At 41.3% G+C, this 13,283-nt stretch overlaps 1 protein-coding gene across 2 annotated transcripts in view; it reads right to left on the bottom strand.

Moving 5' to 3' along the window:
- Positions 1-13,283, bottom strand: part of CLUAP1 (clusterin associated protein 1) — a 53,929-nt gene that overhangs the window by 21,498 nt on the left and 19,148 nt on the right. For both annotated transcript variants that reach the window (XM_082064583.1, XM_082064584.1), the window contains 2 exons: positions 13,119-13,260; positions 741-813 (listed from right to left, as the gene is read on the bottom strand). In XM_082064583.1, coding sequence (XP_081920709.1) covers positions 741-813; positions 13,119-13,260 — 215 coding nt within the window. The remainder of the gene's footprint in view (positions 1-740; positions 814-13,118; positions 13,261-13,283) is intronic.

Here is a 13,283-nt window from a genome sequence, read left to right as displayed (position 1 = left end):
TGCTGATGCTTGGCGCAAAAAGAGCAAAATCCGGTTTGTTAGCTTTCTGCAAAATCTCAAGAGGTTATTATTCCCTTCTGATCCTCAGCTAGAATTCTAATTAAGAGTAAGTTTAGAAAAAAAGAAAAAACCCTCAAATTTTACTCGCATTCTCATTTTGCAGGTACACTAAAATCAAGCAAATGCAAGCAGGCAAATGTGGACCCCAGTTTGAAGATTAGTGATATTAAAGAGCATTTCAAGCTGAGAGTTTTTCATCTGTGAAAGTTATGATCTGATAGACACATCACATTAATCCAAACACATAATCGATCTCCATGCCATGCAATGTGGCAGGCTCACTGCTGAGGACATAAATTATACTCCAGATTTGCAATGCACACCAGCACACTTACAATATGAGGCAGCCAAGCGGTCCCACAACGTGATGAGACTACTCACCTACGCACAAGCAATTTGTTGGGTAGAATCCTCTAACCGAGTTTGTTTGCAAACCAACCTTTCACCAGCAATCCCATCGCGCTGGGACAAGGGTGTGTCCACAGCCAGCCGCTCCATGCTCCGTTTCACTGTTCTCCTTTTAAAGTTATTATCATTCCACTTTCCTAATGTAGCCTGTTGACTCCATCATCTATCCCATGTCCCCTCTGCTTCAGGCTTTTAAGTGGATACTGAGACATAAATTACCCAGTATTTCGCATCTTTTCTGCTAACACAAGCAGTGAAGAAATCCCACTTACTTCCACTCTTAAGCAGGCGCTGTTCCTCTTCCTTCAGCCTGTTCTGCATAAGACGTAGCATGTTTGCTGTTTCCTGTAACAGGTAAAAACAACTGAATTAGAAAAGCTGCCTCATTGCCCAGTCAAGTAGTTAACTGGATGGTGCTACAACAACAGTTAAGGGCACTCAGGCAGAATGAGAACAGAAAATTTCAGCATGGGAAGTATTTTATGAAAACACGGTCTTAATTGGAACCTGGGGGCTCCTACTTACTTTGCCCATGAAGGTCAGGATATGAAGCATGTACCCAGGTGAAACACTGCACTGAAAATCAACCACACATTCCCACTGGCTGAATCCTCACTCACTACATTGAAAATGAGCTCACTTGTCTTCAACCCACAAAAAATTACTGCTGCTACAAAGTGGAAGGGGCTTTCTTTGGAAAGGAGCCTTTCGTAGTTGTTAACCAATGCTCCACTTAACAGAAGTGGTTTGTGAAATAACTGCAGCTTCATAATACCCAAACCAGAATAAATTCACACATTTCCACGCATGCAAACGAAGTGGGAGCAAGAAGCCCCATCAATAAGCTGGAGAAGTAGAGCCATATACTATACTATACTACACTACACTATACTATACTAATTTGGGTGCAAAGGAGAACCATGATGGTATGATTGAGAAAGGTGCTTTGTTAATTTTTATTTCTTTAATATAGCAGGTTGTTAGACAACAATATGCTTAGAAACACCACTGTAATGACAGGATGATAAAGTTATGACAAATGCCATTCCCAGCAAATGGAAAACAGTAGGTAGAGCAGTGGCTGCTGTGCTGAGGAAGAGAAGCAAATCGCAAGGATCTGCCCATTCAAACAAAGGCAAATGATAATAGAAAATGTTGCAAAAAGGTCCACAAGGACTTTAAAACCTAAGTCTTGCACAGTCACCCGAGTAAGAAATATGATGGCCCAGAAGGGAAGCAGCAGACTGACAGCAGCGGGGCAGTGGCAGCTAAAACAGGCATTCTGATTCCAGCAGAAGGGATCGGGAAGAAAACGTGGTGGGCTCTGCAGACAGTAACTGATGAAAGAATTTGAATCTTCTAGGATGCAAGCACTTGCAGAGCATCACAGACCTGGTAGACTAACGGGACTATTTGCTTGCTGAACACCACAGAGCAATCATAGGAGGTGTTTTGCTGAGTTCATGAAGTTCTCCATCCAGTTACGACTAAAATCTAGCAAAGATACCAAGACACTGAATTATAGGAACTAAGGCTCGCTATTCCAATAGCAACATCAGAAAGAAAAAACATTTTTAGTGACATCCAGTTTAAGTTTGGGTAGCATTAATGCTGAATAGCAAACTAAACTATCAATAGAGTAGGTAGGATATGAACTTGACACAGACATCTGTGTTTTAGGAGTTGAAATTCACACTGAAAAAGTTTGCAGAGAAGATGTTTACAGGTGGTAAGGAGAAGTGATGTAAATCCCTGTATGTGGTGAGAAACCCAGCTCGGTGCCTGTCTCAAAGCCACAGAGGAGTAAATTCTGATCCAAAAATCTGCTTTGGCCAACTATGCAAAGTGTCTGCTATACAAACTCTCCACTACTAACACAGACAATGGCCCCACGGGTACTAGAAAGACTGCTAATGATTGCTTGGGATTGTAGAAATAACACTGCAAAACATATAGAAAAGAACATAAATAAGACATGACAGCTTCTAGGGCTATAAAGCAGAAAGGTCATGATGCAAAATCATTCTGAATGAGACACTCCAACAGCAACCTGCACCAATATAAACTACTGAAATCCCTGAAGTGATGGATATATATTCTGCATTTCCTCAGTGATTTGCTAGAGAATATTGGCAATCCTACAGCTTTGTAGTACACTTAAAATGAACCAATTTGAGGATGGATTGGACCTCCTCATCTTCACCTTGCTTATTCATCTCAGCAGCTGTTTCTTGCTTTGTTACAGAACAAAGCAGCTGAGATTAGCTCTTGGTACACGCACACAATGGCATTTGCTTTTCATAATAGAGGGTTGTCGCTCATGCAGCAGGAGTGAGATATAAAGATGAGGAGAAATTGTGTGGTGTATGAACAGAGAGTGTGACAATACTTTTAATAAGGGCAAGCCTGCTAGGTACAACAGAAGGTGAGCACAACACTGAGGTTGCACAAGACAATGTTCATGATCACGTGAGGTACCAACCGACGCAGAGCTGTTCCTCAAGAACTGAAGATGATGCTTCCTACCATGCAAACTATTAAAAATCTCACTCTAAATTCATGTCCAGTTGTATGATTTGAATTGGAATGTGGCTACAGTTATGCTTGACCAAAAGTGCAATACTATAGCCTTCTTTCCCTTTTTATTCTGTTGAGGAGTGATGACTCTGGGAGAGACAAAAGATCCATCTGAAAAAGTCGGGCAGAAGAATCTTTACCAACAGGCTTGCTAATCTATGAGGAGGGCGTCAGACTCAGTCTGTTAGGGAATGATGATAGTGATGATGATGATGACAGCCCCATGAGAAGCAGGGGCACTGTGAACAGAGAAGGGGAGGCTCTGGTGTGTTCCTTGTGAAGGCAGCACAGGCAGGAGCCCATCTCAAGTGCCTGTGCACAAGTACATGCACCACAGGAAACACAACAGAAGGAATTAGAAGATGCACAGTTGCACAGCTTTGATCCCATCGGGTTTACAGAAACATGGTGAGGCCGTTTCCACGTCGGGAAGGTTGCACCCGGCGGTTCCAGGCGCTCTAGAAAGGACAAGCTGGGAGGTGAGGAGGAGGTGCTGCCCCTCTGCAAAGGAGCAGCCTGAATGTCACCTTGTGACAGGTGATGAGCCCTTTGAGAGTTCATGGTTAAGGATCAGAGGACAAACTACTGACCTATAAAACAACACAGATAGTGCCGCATAAACTAATGTTCATTTTAGCTTTGAACTTTTAAATGCTTGTTGTTGGCAGATCATCTCACTACAGTTAAAATCACAAACCCCAAAGTCACAGCTGGCAGAATTACCGGAGGGGTCCTAGGGTTTCCCATCTCTTGTCTACAGTGATTTGACCATGACTTTCTTTTTCCTACAAAAGTTACCAAAACTGAACATTAAAAAATTGCTTTCTGCACCACAAGAAGTTGCACTCAGCAAACAGAGTAGCTGCCTTACAGCTCCTCAGAGCCAGCGATAAAGCAGGACCCTGGCCTGGCACAGAGGGATTTTGCGTTTAGATGTTATTCTTCTCTGAATGATGATGCCACCTCAGTAATTACAAAGTGCTATTGCTGTGATAGAGCTTTCTGATGAATACAGGAGGAGCAACTTCCCTCGCCCCTCAATATTAAATCAAGTACAGTGCTTTGGAGAATGTGGTCTCAAACAAACAAGCCACTGCTCCAAATACAGAGTTGTGTGCACAAAAAGGAAACATGGACTTGTTCTAGCAGATTCTATGGATCCCTCATCAAGGTTGATGCTACTAAATACTTAGCTTTTACAGCCACTTATACCTCTTTACTGTTGTGACCTGAAGAGCATCTGAAAGCCATCACCACTGGCCATTTAAACTTTTTTAGAGGTCATCCTTCCAGTGGATGAGCACACATTGAATGAATTGAAAATCATCAGCCCCTATTATAAGACCATCTGTCCCCTCCTTATTATTCCCATCTTCCCCTCGCTTTCATGTGCTGAAACAGTCATCACCTCCCATCATTAATAGTCATTTTACAGTAATCATTTCTCCTGAAACACACATAAAGCATACTTGAGAGTATTTTATACACTTAACTGACACTCGCCAGAAATTCACCAACTGTTATCATAATATTGGCACCAATGTCACAGGAAGGGGATGGGGACTCATTTCTGCTGTAATGTCATTATTTTAAATTATTAATTTGATTCATTGTCCTTCTTCAGAAAAAGGTTTTTTTTATCCTAAAGCTCTTCTGTCCCAGCTAGCCATTATCTGTCATTGATGTATCCATCTAGAATCAAACTCTACTGAAAACCAGCAAATCTTCTGTTACTTTACAACATGACTCAGTCTTTCTAGGTTAAACCCTGCTAACCTTGAGTTTTGCTGCTTCTTGCAGGAGAAGTCTTCACTGAAAGTACTGTAATAGATACAGTAAAACAGAACAGGCAGAAGAGTATTAGTCATGCAAGCTGACAGAATAATACTTACCCAGGTGAAACACCGCATCTGACTTGGTACTGACAGACTCAGCAGAAGCAGAGAGACCCAACTGCAATCCCGTTGGTCAGTTGACAGTACACAAGATACAGCATCCTCCACCCCAAAATTCTGACACACTAAGTCCAGTGATCACACTTATCAAAATAAACATTTAGACCTGTTAGGTGACTACTGAAGTGCACTTTCATCAACAAAAGTCACAAAAATACCTCAAAGGATTATTGGAAGGTTTAACTTTTCAAGGAAATACTTGTTAATTAACTGAACTTCATTCATGCTCTCCTGGAAATTAGGAAAAAAGCTAAAATGTTTTTTAATGTAAATGAAGTGCATCATAAAGGAAAGCTATCATGGTAAAAAAAATCTAGCATGGGCTTGTATGATGACTTTGGGAGAAAACTCTTTATGAAGGTGTACTGCTGTCAGGGGTCTGGAAAGAGGAGCACGGAACAGGGTGCCCAGCTGAGCCTTTGTGAGGGGCCATGGGAGTAGCAGAAGGCAGTGGCAGGAAAAGATGCAATTTGTGACTTAGGATACCTACACTGATGCTGTTCTAACACAGCAGCTCCTAATGCTACCAAGCTTAGGCTACATGAAGCCAGATAGTAAAATGTAATTAAAAACCCCCCACACTTAAAGCAACAGGATGCAACACAATCCACAGCAAGTATTTAGAAATTAGATTGGTTTGACGTGTCTCACATACACTTCCATAATTACTTAGCAGTTCTGGTTTCAGTACGTCCAGCTCAAACACTGAAATAACCACTTTCGCAGAACAGATAAATTGGAGTTGGAAGAGAACAGCACACTTCATAACCTGAAGCTGAGAGGCAGCGTCCTGAGACTTCAGGCAGACCAGATACTGTTCTCCTTCAACAGCAGACTGACTGCATGTGAAGGTCTCACCCAGACATGAACACCTTCCCTCTGGAACTCAAAAGAAAGGAACTAAAGAGAAAAAGCACATAGCTCAGGGGGGTGAATTCCAGTTGGGTGATTGTTTGTTCTTGCACAACAGAATAGGTTTCCTGACTTGCCCTATAGACTAGGGTGCTATATTCATGCTTTGTATGAACTCTCTTTGCATCTCTCTACATCCTCATCTCCCTTCTTATCCTCATAAAGTAAATAAGTAATTCTGACAGTGGCATGTTTCTTAGGGAACTCTTGATGGAATAGAAAAGCAGCACATGGATCCTGCCTACAGGTACATCTAGCATGTTTAGACTAGGTTAAGGTTCTCCTTTCAGCTTCAGCAAGATCCAGATTCAATTAAGCCGGCTGGAGGCCCGAAGGTGAATGGCCCAGGAGGATGTAAGAAACACCCTGGAACCATTCAGGATCCACAGGGCAGAGCCAAGGGAGCGGAATATCAGAGGAAACACAGCACTGAGCACACGGCTGAGGATTTGTGTGGCTCTCCACAACAGGGCACAGCTCAAGACTATTGTGAAAAGACAGAAGACAGAAGGATTGGTAAGGCACTGGCAGAGACAGCAACGTGAGACCAGTCAAGATCACAGGACTTTAAATCAGCCACCAGCACTGGATGACAGCATCCAAACAGAACTAAGGAAAAAAGAAGGCAAAAAAAAGAGCCAGACTCACATTTTCTGCTCAGAGTTTCCCAGTTAAAATGCTTTCAGGCAAGAAGCTTGAAGTCAGCACTAACACTCAGGAATTCACTGCTGCTTAAAATAATGTGACAGAAAATGGACTTTATGCTGTGAATCAAATGTATTAATCATGAGATATATAATGTGAATTTACCATAACAACAACTCCTCTCTATTTTTCCCATTCGCTTTTGAGGAAGATATGAATTATAATGACTCAATAACAGCTCATTGAGCATTCCCTTCACGTATTACATTTTTATTGTACCAAGCTTACAAGCAATATTGGTTGGATATGTGATTTATTTGAATTAATGTACAATTCTGCAATGTAAACCTGAGGTCAGTTTGCACTGTCTGAAGAAATTATCATCCAAATTAATGTTGATTGGAAGTTAGTATTCACAGCTGTGTCTTGTTCACCACCATAAAGCAGACAGTGTCACATCACTGCTAGAATCTAACGTTAGAATTACCCTCCCCCTGTGTCACAGGTAGCACAAACCCTTAAGTGTTCAAAGGGGAGCCAGGATTATTCACTCTCTTCAAGGACAGCGTTTATTATATTAAAGAGTAGTTGTTCTTGGTGAGCTTGATGGTTCCAGGAATTGATAATGGAATCTGCTGCCTTCATCCTGAGATCAATTAGCTCCAATACAGCCTGTGTTCCTTAAGGCAAAGAATCTCTTCTACAGGTGGCTGACACATACTTCGGTTTATTTCTTATTTCCAACCAGTGAAGTCCCAAATTAAGAGGCAGCACCAGCAAGCCTCTCTCTAACAGTCTTCTTAGAGCCCTAGCACAGGAATTAGAGACCTGTTTTTTATGATTTCTCCGGCTTGAAAACATGTGCACTCCTAGTTTCTGTTCACCAGGACTATGCTCTAGCTGCTAACTTAGAAGACCAGGATAAAACTATTTTTAAATATCTCATTGTGGTGGCTTAGAGAAGAAAGTAAAGATGTCTAATGATGCAGACAAGCCTCTTCTAAAAGAAAATGGCAAGCACTGTTTCTACAACTGTTCACATGCATCAGACTATGATTCTCTAATACAAAATGAGTAGGTAATACTCGCTGGGCAACTAATGATCTACAACAACACCACGTTTCACCTTACACATTCTTCTTTTCTAGTTTCAGTAATCCTGTTCTTCACATAATCACCCATCTTAAGTAGTAAGGACACCGCATAGCTTCATTCTAGCCTACTCTACAGATTAAGAGACAGAAGTTGTTGGTTTAAAAATCCTTGTGGCTGAGGAGGATCTGAGATGTAGGATGCACTATGTGAGGCCCTTGTTTCTTGCCAGAAGACAGCTGCCACCAGGCACGTACAGTGAATGAAGCACTGCTGGAGTTAAACCCTGCTTAACAGGCTGGGATCATAATCAAGTCAGGTTTCTCACCAGTCCTCTGAAAGATGCAACAATGCTTGAGTAGGAAACAGGCATACAGGTCAACAAATTTTTAAAAAGCAGGCTCTCAGAGAGTCTACTGGCCTAGAATGGAGGCTCCCATTTATTTCAGGACCTTAGTGTGTTCACAATAAGCCTGAATGAGAATTTAAATGGAACTGTAGCAAACCAAATGTGACCCATATTCCCTGGGCAGAAAGCTGTACTGTTTGCCTCAGGATTTCTGACCTTTCCTCAGTCCTGATGTTTGACCCTGCTGCAATGCTTCTGAAATGGTACGGCTCACGGTTTAGTCCACTGGTATCTCACTATCAGAATCATCTCCACAGAATCCCGACAGTATTCCAGAGCTCTCAGAGCAGAAGGCAATGACTGTGCAAGGGGCAGTAACTCACACTGCCAGCCCAGGCACTGGGTGGTATCAGCCAAGGGTTCGTCCACAACACTTGTTCTAGAGGTCTATGGTTCATCTGTGCATAATATTTCATTTTCATACATTTCACAGAATTGAACCAGAAATTGTTTCTACACAGCTAGAAATCTGAGAATTACTTTACTACTTAACATTAAAAACCTCAAACTTTACTGTTTTTCACTTTATGAGATTACACATGCTTGTACCAATTAAAATGCTGGTCTCATAGCTACTTCTCTCTCCTGCTAAGTATTTTGTGCAGTAGCAGAGCATAAACCTCCTAAATTTCACATACATCATTTTAACATCACCTACTTATGTCCATTTGGTGCAGATCAGTTGCAAAACATTAGTCCTAAAATAAGAGTTATTTGAACTTTTCCTTTCAACCAATTCCTTGGGTTTTAATCACCTACTAAAAGGTTTCCCAATGATTTTTATTTCTATGTTGATTTCTGGGGAAAACCAAAATTGATCTGCTTGATCAATTTTGCTTCAAGTGACTGCATTGTCTCCTATTTTGAGTGAATTTCAAGCTAGATTTCTATTACATATTACACACATCTAAAATACTTGTGAATATTCAAAAGCTGTAGGCTGACAGGGAAGGCATAAAAACTGTAATATGAACAACCCACTTATTCTACTTTCTTACTAAATAAAAACAGATAAAGAGAATACTTAAGAACTAAAAGGCAATACATTCAGAAAGGAATACATTCAGAAGGCACTAAACAGACACAGTTTTCATACAATGTTTCATGAGGAGTGGGATCACTGCAGAAGAAAGTCAGTGAAACGAACTAAGAACTGAAAATATTAGAGATCAGACAGTGTCTGATTTCTGTTCAAGGAAATCACAGATTTCCAGCCTACACCGTGAATGGGAGCTGTCACATCTCACACTTCACAGAAGCAATTGCTGGCATGGCACAGAAAATCCCCACACCTTACTACACTACAAACTTAGTAGATACTGTCCCTGTGTTCCTTCCCCAACTACAGAGCAGAATTAGTGCAGTTTTACAACAGCAGTAAGAAAGAATGAGACTGAGTAGCCCATGCAGGGTCCATATCCAGGCACAGCATCAAGCCCTGATGCACAAGGAACCTCTTTACCTCTTCTGCTGAGGACTTTGTGTGCTGCTGAAGGCAGAATATGAATGTTTCTGGTTTTAGGAACCATTCTGGGAAGTAATCTTCGGCCTCAACACCTCCCAGTCTGCGAGTAACTTCTTTTAATGAATCCTACTTGTCAGATTGTGGCGGAATTTGATGTGAGAGTAGGGATGACCTGCATTCCTTCATAATTCTCCTGTTATCAAGCCCCTGCCATGTTGGTCTTTGCTCTCTCCTCTATGGAGAAAATTCAAATGGGTATTGGCCTGTTCAAAAAATGTCACTGGTCTTCCCACATATCTTTAGCTTATTGAAATGTTTTAAATCTCATCTTGGGCTCCCTTTTCAATTTAGTTTAGTAAAAACAATGTTATTAACACAGAGTTGCAGTTTTCCACGCACACCTCCCAAGTTCCCAGAAAACAGTTATGGTTTCATGAATATCACAGTTTTGTTCTCCCAAAGCCAATCTAGGGGTTATCATGCACTAGATATAACGGGGTTTAAGTGGGATCATTTTAATCAGTTCCTGTTTGATCCCTAGGCCTGTGAAAAAGCTCTAGAGTCTGTCAAACATGAAGAATTTGAAGCTCTGAATCAAATGACCCCAGATTTGGGATCTTAAGGCAAGTTTGTTCACCCATTTGGTACATTAGGTGTCAAGATAATCCTAACAAATATGTGGACCTATAGCACTCAGTTGATGGATCCGATTGAGGTCAGTTGAGCTGATTTCAACTGTTTGTTCATTTCCTCCAAATTTTTGCTAAAGCTTTTTAGTGTGAGAGAACAGCAGTAAAGCACCGGGAGCAGGTACGCACACAACTGCTGCAGGGCACGGAGAGGTACACTGGAGGGTCTACATCCAGTTGCCGTGGTACTGGTAGGGGATTGCAGATTTTTGCTTCAGTGGAATGAATGCACACAGCAACAGTTCCAGCTTTTCTAACATGCTCTTCACATGCCCTCCCACCTTTTCTTTATCTCCGTCTTATCCTTTTGAGTGACCATCATTTCTCAGGCCAGCAATTTCCTCTGCCCTTTTCTCCCATGCTCCATTGCCCCGACTCTCTCCCTGTGCATTCCCTTTCTCCTCCTCTATTTTTTTCACATTTCTCCATTATGGGATTTGTGTGTCTCAGTGCACCAATACTATCATACTTGTACACTGGACTAAATGCTGAAATAGCAGCAATCAACAATTAAGATGCTTGTGCTTACTTTGACATCTGATATTCAATATAATTCAGCAACACTGGACCAGAAGTGCTCTCCTGGTACCCATAAAAATGTTACCAGTCATAATTCAAATGTACATTTGCTAGAAGATTAAAGACTGTAACCAACTGCTTTTCATATTAACCTTCTGTCTGGCTGTTCCAGTAAGCAGACATTGCAAAGGGAATGGCTAGATTCAATATTTCAAATGGGATAGCATGCAAAGCAGCAGAACCAAGGGGTATCTCAGAGTGCAGCAGAACTCAGACACCCCTATTATGTGGATATTGAGATTAAAGCATCTGCTTCATATATGGAGCTCTGATTAAAAAACCCATGAGTTTAATGAAGAGGGGATTTTATTGGGGAAGGTGGGTTGCAGAGGGAAAGTCACAATATAGCCTGTTTATTTGGCTTTTCCTTGCTTAATCATAATGGACTGCTGACTGATAGTAATAACATACTAAGGAAAAGAAAAATGGCTTAAGCAAACCCAAATGAAAGATAATGACTGAGTGGATTAGAACATTCTCTTCTGTGTGTCCGCCACTTCATGGTATTCCTTGGTTGAAATTTCACAGCACCAGCATAAAAAGCAGTCTTAAAATACCTCAGGAGAAGGTAGCTGAAGAAGAATGAACTTCAGCGATGTCCTTTGAGAAGCACAAGAAAGAATAAGCATATTCTGCCTAGAGAAAAGGCAAATGCTAAAGCATCTTGCCAAGTTATTCTAGCATGACACAAGCTAGTTTCAAAAACACCTTTTTGAATTGTATTGGTCTATGTTGTCCTTTAAAAGAGAGGCATTCATCTACAGTCACAGAAAATTTCAACGCTCAAATCTACAGCCCCCTGAAACTTTGATTTTTAGAGCAGCCACGGTTCTAATAGCTTGCATGTCTAAGCATCAGAAACAATTTCATCCCCAAAACAGGATAAAAATTAATGAAATGTACTGAATCTTTTTACAAAGTAGAAAAATAAGAACAAATCTTTGAGGAGACATGGCACATAAATCCCTGCTTCTGCACAGAAATGCAGGAAGATGGATTAATCCCACAAGCAGCACAAGAGAACAGAAGCAGAATAAAAGAGGTGGCTGAAAATGAAAAAAGGCAAAGGAAACTGCCAAGACAAAAGACTGTTATTTAAATTCCTCAGATCCAAAAATAAGTGGTGCATAACGGTTTGTCAGTAAGTGTGAGACACTCTCAAAGGAGTCATTTGAGGGCTTGTGACATCTCCACAAATGAGAGTTGATAACAGACAAATAATTTCATATTTTTCATACATTTCAAAGGGCTTCTACATCAAACGAGCAGGTGCTTTGCAGGTGGTAATTTCATCATTAATTAACTGTTCAGTTCCGGCAATACATTCAGTTCAGACTCAACACTGAGCCTTTAAATTCCTTTTAACACAGTGATTTCTCAGACTGGTGCCTGGCGGGAGACTCCTGCCCATCGCTCTGCAGCCGCTGCTCTGTATTCTTACAGACAGCGGGAGGCAGAAGTAACAGGTGCCTCAGGACAACACCAAGAGCTACAGAGTGCTTGTCTCCTGCAGCTGCACCCACCACAGCAAAGAACAAACCAAAACCATCCACACAACCGACTGGCACCGCAGTCTGGACAGGCTGGAGTGCTTCAGCTGCTCAATGTCACTTAATTAAAATTGTGTGCTTGGGTACAATCTTTAAATCACTTTTCTAATTAAGAAATGCACTCTGGCCCAGGTCATTAGCTGTGCAACGTCAGCAGGGTACCAAAACAGCTTTGAGGCTAAGTGCACCAGAGATTAGTCTCGTTATTCAGCAAGGGTCTTTCAATCAGAACAAAAATTACTCCAAAAAACATGCACCTAGTCAAGGAAGGGGTCCAAGCATCAGTCTTCGGTGCTGAGCAGCACATGGTGTGCCGGTTTAATCTAATTACATTGCTGTTGCTTTTTTCTGGCAAGCTATTTAACAAAATACACCGCGATGATAAAAGAATTGACTCTCACTTCTACTACAGAAGATAATTAAGATTTGTTTGGTGGAACGAAAGACAAATCAGGGTTGAAAAAAAGTCAACAGAAACGTCAGTGGTTTTTGACAGTTGTAGAGAGTGTGTATTAAAATGGATTAAATATAATTATCCTTGTTAAGTTATAAGTTATCCTTGGTTTAACTTCACTAATCCAAAAAAAGAGCTGTATTATCATGCTTGTCCAAGAGCAGTCACAATTATGGGATGGTCAGTAAACTGCCAGGCACTCGGGGCTGGCTCAACAACTAGTGATGCGCGGCTTTGGCACAGGGGTATTAAAAGATTTTCCTGCTTTACGTTCAAGAACTATGGGATATACAGTCTTGCTGAGCATTTCTAAGCTGTCTTACCTCAAACATCTCTTGCTCTGTCCTACGATGATCATCCAGGAGCTGCTCCATGTAGGTCAGATTACGGAATTTTTCTAGGTAACTGCTGTATTGTTTCTGCAGTTGTTCCTCAATCTTCTCATACTCATCCATAAAAGCAGGACTGGAGAGAACAAGCACAAACTA

This window comes from Streptopelia decaocto (genome assembly GCF_964273445.1).
Source record: "Streptopelia decaocto genome assembly, chromosome: 13".
Taxonomy (NCBI): Eukaryota; Metazoa; Chordata; class Aves; order Columbiformes; family Columbidae; genus Streptopelia; species Streptopelia decaocto.
This window is presented reverse-complemented; position numbering and strand designations above follow the sequence as displayed.